The sequence below is a fragment of the Nestor notabilis genome, unplaced genomic scaffold (genome assembly GCF_000696875.1).
Source record: "Nestor notabilis isolate BGI_N333 unplaced genomic scaffold, ASM69687v1 scaffold6801, whole genome shotgun sequence".
Classification (NCBI taxonomy): Eukaryota; Metazoa; Chordata; class Aves; order Psittaciformes; family Psittacidae; genus Nestor; species Nestor notabilis.
The window spans coordinates 1-9,385 of NW_009913252.1; the positions used below are offsets into that span (position 1 = coordinate 1).

The window sequence follows — 9,385 nt, forward strand, 5'->3', positions numbered from 1 at the left end:
CGGTGGTTTTGTTGTGTGTGGTGGGGCTGCCTCACCTGCACCTGATGTGTCAGAAATAACGGGTTTTCCCTCCTAACTGGCCCCATTAAATGAATTAAACCCAGAACACGTCCCCAGAATACTATTAAAAGTATGCTACTTATCAAAGTAGTGTGAAGACGATGAATGTGTCTCATATCGTGATGAATAGGAAACTTCCCAATCTTTTCCAGCGTTATTCCCAACTGTCAGTTCAGATCAAAGACTGCACGCTTGAAAACCTTTACGGCAAATCAACTGGATGAAATTAAAGACCCCTCTGGGCTTTTTTATATTCTGCCCTTTCAGAAAGTAAGTAAGATATCCTGAGTTTCATGTTATAGCCAGATGTAAATTGTTTTAAGGAATAGTTTTCATATAGGATGCCCCAACTGCAGGGTTACATGTTGTATCATACAAGAATTATATTCAGCAGCATGGAGTTTTAAAATCTTAGAATCAGACAGGTTGGAAAAGACCCTTAAGATTAAGTCTGACCATTACCCCACAACTGCCAAGTCCAACCATGTCCCTAAGCCACCACACCCACACTATTTAAAATACCCGCTGGGCCAGTGATTCCACCATTTCCATGGGCAGCCTGTTCCAATGCTTGATGACCCTCTTGCTGAAGAAATGCTTCCTAATATCCAATCTAAACCTGCCCTGGTGCAACTTGAGGACATTCCTCTTGTCTTGACACTTGTTACTTGGGAGAACAACACCCACTTTGCTGCAACCTCCTTTCATGTAGTTGTAGAGAGCAAAAAAATCTCCCATGAGTCTTCTCCAGGCTTACCAATCCCAGGTCCCTCAGCCATTTCTCATCAGACTTGTGCTCCAGACCCTTCACCAGCTTCGTTGCCCTTCTCTGGACCCGCTCCAGCACCTCAATGTCTCCCTTGTAGTGAGGGGCCCAGAACTGAACACAGTGTTCAAGGTGCAGCCTCACCAGTGCTGAGCACAGGGGGATGATCACTGCCCTGGCCCTGCTGGCCGCACTAGTGCTGATACAGGGCGGGATGCCATTGGCCTTCTTGGCTGCCTGGGCACAAGCTGTTCATGTTCAGCTCCATCAGTCAGCACCCCCAGGTCCTTTTCCTCCAAGCAGCTTTCCAGCCACCCTTCCCCAAGTCTGGAGTGTTGCATGGGGTTGTTGTGACCCAAGTGCAGGGTCCAGCACTTTGTGCTGCCCGCACTAGTGCTGATACAGGGCAGGATGCCATTGGCCTTCTTGGCTGCCTGGGCACAAGCTGTTCATGTTCAGCTCCATCAGTCAGCACCCCCAGGTCCTTTTCCTCCAAGCAGCTTTCCAGCCACCCTTCCCCAAGTCTGGAGTGTTGCATGGGGTTGTTGTGACCCAAGTGCAGGGTCCAGCACTTTGTCTTGTTGAACCTCATACCACTGATCACAGCCCATTGATCCAGCCTGTCCAGATCCCTCCAGCAGATAAACACTCCCAGCCAACTTGGCGTCATTGCAAATTTAGTGAGGGTGCACTCGATCCCCTCATCCAGATCATCAATGAAGATATTAAACAAAATTGGCCCCAATTCTGAGTCCAGGGGAACACCACTTGTGACAAGCTGCCAACTGGATTTAACTCCATTCACCACCATTCTTTGGGCACAGACATCCAGCCAGTTCTTGACCCAGCAAAGATTACACCTGTCCAAGCCAGTTTCTCCAGCAGAATGCTGTGGGAAACTGTGAAAGGCTTTAGGCTAGGTAGACAACATCCACAGCCTTTTCCTCATCCACCAGGTGGGTCACCTTGTCGTAGGAGATGAGGTTAGTCAAGCAGGACCTGCCTTTCATAAATCCATGGTGACTAGGCCTGATCACTTAGTTGTGATGTGTGATGGCACCCAAGATGATCTGCTCCATAACCTTTCCCAGCACCAAGGTTAGACTGGCTTCTGCCAAAGAGAATAATGTATACAGGAAACACAATTTACATTGGCTTTGTAGTGTGGTAATGGACATATCGATGGGGAATATTTGTAACATTCTTTATCCGATGTAACATTTACTCCTTAGCATAGAAATGTGAATTCAGGCATGTTTACTCTCAAATTTCGTTATGTTACCAGTCTAGAATTATTTCTAGTATATTTTTTTTAAGTATGATTTTATTTTCTAAATAGCATTTTTTTTTTCTAAATTCCTACAGGGTTACTTGGTGAACTGGGATGTCCAGAGACAGGTTTGGGATTATCTTTTTGGAAAAGAAATGTACCAAGTAAGAGCCTTTTTCAATTATAGATTTTGTGTAGGCTTAATTATAGATTTTGTGTAGGCTTAATGCTGTCTAATGGAATTAACGTAACTACATCAAGTATTAAACAGAACACATTAAGTAACCATCTTTAGCTAACCATTTTCTACCTGTAAATTGGATGTATAAAATATAAATATCTGATCGTTAATTTTTCTTATTTATCATGTGAACTGGATTTAACACAAGAATTACAGTAAGGCTTCCCTTTTTTTTCTTAAAAAAAAAAAAGATACATACTCTGAAAGTTTTTAGTTTTTGCAACACCTAGGAGGCAGAATGGTACTGAAAATGGAAGTAATGCCTCAAAATACCTTAGTCTCCATACATATGCAGTGTTGGCTTTTGATACTTAGCTTTCATTTTAGTTTTGGAACTAGATTCAATTTAGTCATGGTTTCAAAGAGAATTTGGTTTAATTCTTTTTCATGAGCGAATAGAGAGAGATACAGCTGGTGATATGTTTAGGGTCTTACTTCAGTCATACCTAGTTATGACTGAAGTAACTCTGTGAAGTCCTCTCTAAAGGAGTTTGAGATATCTATGGAAATTCCAGGATCTTTGGCTGGCCTCATTAGAGGTCACTGGAAGTTTTATTATTGATTCTACTTCACACTGGACTTCATCTTTGGCTATTAGGTATATAATATTGTGATGTGAGTGCTGAGCTGTTGAAAAGGCTTATCTTTCTGTAGTTGACAGGATTAGCGTATTTTACATTAGTATTGTAGTTTTCCTTTATGAGTATTTCTTTAAAATGTTGGATTACGATTTGTAAGGATGGCAACAGGAGCAGATGCATGCAAGTGTTCCTTTCTATTACATTCTTACCCATTAATTTGATAAAGTTTTATCACTGCTCATGAAGTCTTTAAGAAACCTAAAACTTTCTAAGCCTAGCTTCTACAAACAGATACAGCAAGTGGGAATCATGTCTTCAAATTTACTTGATCTTCATCTGCTGCAAAATATGGTAACAGAGAATTAATTTTAAGTTTTGTGCAATGACCATCTTAATGTATTTTTTCATAGGTGGACTTTGTAGATACCAATATTATTATTACCGAACCTTATTTTAACTTCACTTCAATACAAGAATCCATGAATGAAATCTTATTTGAAGAATATCAGTTTCAAGCAGTTCTTAGAGTAAATGGTGAGTCTGCCTCCTTCTAGTTTGTATTTATACATTTTACAGGTTAACCAACCTTGCGAATAAACGTGTGTGTGTATATAAAGGTAGTAAAGAAATCACTTCATGTCCTTTCTGGCTTTTGAGTAATATGCTCCTAATAAGTACTCCAACTGGATTAAACAATTATTTTTTTTTTGTTAGAAATTCCAGCCATACTCTTTTACTACTTTCTAAGGGTGTCATGGTATGTAATTGAAGAAAATTTGAGGAGAGTCAGGATGATAGAGCTAAGAGATGGATTTTGAAACAGGATAGCCTTTGAGAAAGGCTACCAAAAATTTGCATGAAGTCCTAGATAACTTTCCTTCTTTTTTTTTTTTTTTTTTTTTTTGGGGGGGGGGAGGCGAAGTAAAAGGGGGAGTGGGCTGGCTTTTTGTTTGTATTAGCAATAAAATGCAGCATTACAATCATGAAATATATTTTATCTTTCAGGCAATGTGTAAGTAACATTACAGCCCTTCTGAAAGATAGTTGGACATAGGGTGCTCCTTTAGATAGCTTTGATAAACTGTGGGTGATCAGTCTGCTTGGACCTTAGGAAACTGAACATGGGCTGGAATTATTGAAATAGAATAAATGGGGACATATATGATACTTAATTTTATCTGTTGTCAAAATTAATTCATATGTTGGCTGTAGTCTCATCTATTGAAGTCTGTCAAAGGCATTTAAAATATGAAGCAAGTATATTTTCATATCAATGTAAGTTCTGAAAGTGTATATTCATACAAAAATTGAGTGAAATTTTCTGTATTTCAGCTGGAGCTCTTAGTGCGCACAGGTATTTCCGAGATAATCCATCTGAGCTGTGTTGTATCATTGTGGATAGTGGATACTCTTTTACACACATTGTACCTTATTGCAGAAGTAAAAAGAAAAAAGAGGCAATCATCAGGTAAGCTGCAGTATGTATTTTCTAGAATTGTTTGCTACGCCTTAAGTTAAAAGTGACAGAATTCCTTGTGTTACTTCTTTTCTGTAGGATTAATGTTGGAGGAAAACTCTTAACCAACCATCTCAAGGAGATAATCTCTTACAGGTAAAGCATGCTGATCATCATCTTGAGACCTGGTATGAAATGAGCTAGAAGTTTGTGGGCATATTCTTACTGGTTCTGTGTGTTTTAGATTAAATGCTGTTTAAAGGAGAAGGGAATTTTTGCATGTTACAATCTGCTAGCTGCCATCTTGAGCTTAAGATCAAGATGAATTAAGATGAGCTTAAGTTCTTTCAAGAATTAGGCTATTAGTTTTTAAAGTGCCAGCACTTTTGAAGTTGCTGAGGTTACCTGTGTGTTCACAATTATACAAGACCGTATATATTTTATGAGATGTCTCAGTAGATCATCAGTCAGTTTGCTAACTGATTCTATCAGTACCACAAATAAAATTCAATAGGACCAACTTTTCCTTAGGATCCTTTAGCTTGGAACTTTAGGTAGGTAAAAGTCTTTGCTAGTAGAGCTAGTTGCAGGATTGTGGCTATACTTGTGAAGATATTGCACAAATGCAGGTAGATGTTTGTATTTACTGAACTGTGAAGTAGGAAAGTATTAAACTCCAGCAGGCCAGGAATGCTTTTCTAAGTTGAATACAGGTTTTAGATATTGAGACAGTTGCTTTCTGTGATTTGAAAACTATGGTTGCTCATCTCCAGTGGAAAACTGGACAGGTAATGCTAAGACTTCACTATTCTCTAACTTCTGTGGTTTTGGTTTTTTGTTTTTACAGGCAGCTACATGTTATGGATGAAACACATGTAATTAATCAAGTGAAAGAAGATGTCTGTTATGTTTCTCAAGACTTTTACAAGGACATGGACATTGCCAAGTATGTATTCAATAGTACTATATGTACAAATGGATTATTCAGAAGTACAAACTATAGAATCAAATAAAGCTATACTCTTAATCAGAAATTTTTCCAGTTAAGTCAAAGGAAGTCTTGTCACTATAAAATAGTTGGGATTTAGAACTTGGTCTGTATTCTGTATTTTACATTTTTCTCTTTCAGATTGAAAGGAGAGGAAAATACTGTAATGGTAGATTATGTTTTGCCAGACTTCAGCACAATCAAAAAAGGATTTTGTAAGGTAATGATAGTGTGGCTTTTGAAGTATTTTTGGATTGTTCCCCTGCACAAGTCTATCAGAGAGGCTAAAAAGGCTTAATTTTTTCTAATGCTGTATTGTAAGTTGTAACTTAATTGGTAAAGATTTCCGTAGGAAGCTGAGATGAAAATTAAATACTATTTTTTCAGTATCGCATTTTATGTTTATTATTTAATAATTATAGCTATGTTTGTGCTCTGTCATACAATCCATCCATAACATTACTGGTTTGGGGTTTTTTTAAGTTAAATTGGAAAATGTATTCTCTGCTTTGATACTTTTTTGTAAGTCTCTCCGAATGTCATGTAAATACCCTAATAGGTAGAAGATAAAAGTCATGTTATCGAAGAGCCTGAAAAGTCTTAATACCAGTAAAGACAGTTCAACAATTTTATCTCGCTTACCAAGTTGGCCATAGTTTCAAAGCAGTCCCAATATTGTAGTCTTGTGCATACCTATTTTATTCTGCTTCAGGCAAAACTGTAGTTGATAAGAGCAAAGTCGCTGCAGATTTAATACCAGAGTATGCATTATTCTTAAGATTAGTTGATAATACAACTTAACACAGAATATACTGCCCACCTCTACAGTACCGGAAAAGATTATCTGATTAGTCTAGCATGTGGCTTCTTTTCTTAAGTAGTGGCTACTATTTATGTCTTTAATTTAGCCAAGGGAAGAGATGGTGTTAAGTGGAAAATACAAGACTGGTGAACAAATACTTCGTCTAACAAATGAAAGATTTGCAGTTCCAGAAATACTCTTCCATCCTTCAGATATTGGTATTCAAGAGATGGGAATTCCTGAAGCCATTGTTTATTCTATTCAGAATTTACCTGAAGGTATAACCTTAAAAGTATTTTGAAAAAATTGTGTGTGGTTTGGTGGCTTTCTAGGTTTGGGGTTGTTTTTTTTAACTATCCAAAGACTTTTAAGAAGCTGGTACTGTCAATATGCCCCTTACTATGTTATGAACTGTTCTGTCTTCTGATGTGTGTCGTATACTCTACAAGAGTCTCTGTTAGGGAAACACAGTTTTTTGGTGATACATGAATTGATTTCTACTTTCAGTTAATCGCTGTAGACTTAATTCTTCTTAACATCCTTTTCTAATGTGGCCTATCTTTGACACTAATGGAATATAGTCAAAATTAGCTTTAGTTGAGTTTTAAAATACCTTTCTTCACAGGAAGAAAAATCAAGCTGATGAAAAAAATGAAACTGACCAAACTCAGTAATTTAAGCACCAAATTATAAATCCTTTCTGACTGCTGTTTGTCAGAAGTAATACTAAAGCTTTCATTTTATAGGTGACGTACACGTGATTAATGTTACTACTGCGAAGACGACTTCCATAGGTTCTCTGATGCCACATACTTATGGTGGCATTGAGGCTATTATTTTGTACTCTTAAAAAAAATGTATGATTTAAAATCCCTTTAGAAAGGAGAATTGTGTTCGCAGACAGGAAACTTAATAGATAATGTAAGAAAACAGTAGTTATTAAAGTCAGATTCTAAAAAGCACAAAGAACAGGGAGATTTATCACTTTCATGTATTTCTCAATAAAAGTACTTAACTGATATATCATTAGATGATCATAAAATTCTTCTGTGCATATTTTTTTACTTCTGTTCCAATTCATAACAAAAATGGGGAAAAAACTTGAATCTTTAAGTACATATTCAGCCTCTAACTACAAATTTACTTCCTTTACAGAAATGCAGCCTCATTTCTTCAAGAATATAGTCCTGACTGGGGGAAACACCCTTTTTCCAGGCTTCAGAGATCGGGTTTATTCTGAAGTTCGGTGTCTTACTCCAACTGATTATGACGTTTCCGTTGTTCTTCCTGAGAAGTAAGTTCTACACTTTACAGAACAAGCTTTGTTTTTCTAGCAGAACGAACTATAAAGCAGGATTTCTTTTGCTGGTTCAAACTAAAATGGGAAGTTCAGGTTAGGTATAAGGAAGAAGTTCTTTACTGTGAGGGTGGTGAGGCATTGGAACAGTTGCCCGAAGAAGTGGTAAATGCTCCATCCCTGGCAGTGTTCAAGGCCAGGCTGGACAGAACTTGGGTGATATGGTCTAGGGTGAGGCATTCCTCCCCATGGCAGGGGGATTGGAACTAGGTGATCTTAAGGTCCTTTACAACCCGAACTATTCTATGATTACAAAGGTAAAGGCATTAATTTAAAAAGTGAACCAGAATTGTGCAATAAGAATGTTTTAAATCAGTGTGTTTTCAGACAAACTAGGTAAATTAGAGACCATCTGCTTGCGCTGTGCTTTAGGTGATAAAGTTAAGCATGTAAGTGTTTTCAGGATCAGTCTTTTGTCATTACATGTATCGTCATTACGTGGATACATAAGTATGCAAGATAAGAATTTAGTCTTTCACTTGGAAGATTTTGCAGCCTATGAATGCTGCCATGTCATGATTATTGTAGCCACTTCAGGAATTTGGAAGGGGTAACACTGCAGATTGAGAGTACACAGTTGAGACAAAACAGGCGTTATCTCAAAAGAACAAAAAAATAATTACTTTTTAAAAAGTATTATTGAAGCATACTTTTAAATATTATGAGGAATCATTATCTGTGCAAAGTAAATACAAACAACATCTTCCTGTCGTGCCTTCTTCACACCTGTGTCCAAAAACTCAAGTCCAAACTTGCTGTTTATAAAATACACATTCAGTCAGCCCTGCTAAAATTTCAGACTTTGTCTCAGAGCTCATCTGGAGCTGGATGGTTTGATTTAGCAATCAAAAATATATTTTTAAATAGGATAAATAAAAGTCTTGGAAATCATCGCTGCATACTTCTATCTGAAATGTACTTACAGATGAGTAACAATAACTGTTCATTTTTCAGCCCTATTACTTACTCCTGGGAAGGTGGGAAGCTCATTTCTGAAAATGATGATTTCGAAGACATGGTAGTAACTAGAGAAGATTATGAAGAACATGGACACAATATCTGTGAAGAGAAGTTTGACATATAGGCAGTATAGTTGGATACATTGTTATTCCATTGTGTCAGTCAAAATGGAATTTGTAGTACAACCTATTTCCTGTCAGTTAGGATTGTGTTTTAGCTTTCCTGTATTTAAGTGGGTTGGGAAAAATAATTTTCAGAGTTTAAAAATAAATTTTACAAGCCTAATACTATGAAGTAATATGTTCATTGTCATTTCACTGTGTTCTCATCTTCTACGGATAGCTTCACTGTATTCTTACTGCAGAAAACCTCAATGCATCATGGGGCAATAAAAATACTGAATGCTTGTGCTGGTGTGGCCGGTGTGACATTAACACATAGTGAGAAGAAATTGAGTTGTTTGGGGGTGTGTTTTTTGTTTGGGGATTTTTTTTTGTTCTCAAATGTTATTCCATCTCCTGTACGCAGTTAAACACATCTCAAAAGGTTGCTTCTGAGATTGCCTATCCTGAAAAGGATGTGATGGTTGGAGGCCATCTTGGGCAAAGCAGTGACAAAATGATTGAATTTTCAGTCTCTGGAGAGGTCAGGAAGAACGTCAGCAAGGTTAGACTTCCATATGGCTGACCATGGCCTGTTTAGGATGCTGGTTGGCAGAATGCCTTGGGACAAAGGAATTCATTCTTCAAGAATGGAATGCTTAACGTGCATTAGCAGGTGCTCCCCATGTGCCTAAAATCAAACCAGCAGGGAAGAGACCAGCCTGGATGAATAGGTAGATAGTGCTTGAACTTAGTGAACAAAAGGAGAATTTATCACCTGTGGGAGAAGGCACTTTCATCCC

At 37.6% G+C, this 9,385-nt stretch overlaps 1 protein-coding gene across 1 annotated transcript; it reads left to right on the plus strand.

Annotated features, from left to right (window-relative positions):
• Positions 1-212: 212 nt before the first annotated feature.
• Positions 213-8,890, plus strand: ACTR6 (ARP6 actin-related protein 6 homolog (yeast); the record flags this gene model as incomplete). Its single annotated transcript, XM_010023108.1, has 10 exons — positions 213-330; positions 2,192-2,260; positions 3,329-3,452; positions 4,251-4,386; positions 4,474-4,530; positions 5,222-5,320; positions 5,504-5,582; positions 6,271-6,442; positions 7,320-7,458; positions 8,476-8,890. Coding segments are annotated over 10 exons (1,123 nt in total), but the record flags the coding sequence as incomplete, so codon positions are not given.
• Positions 8,891-9,385: the final 495 nt, after the last annotated feature.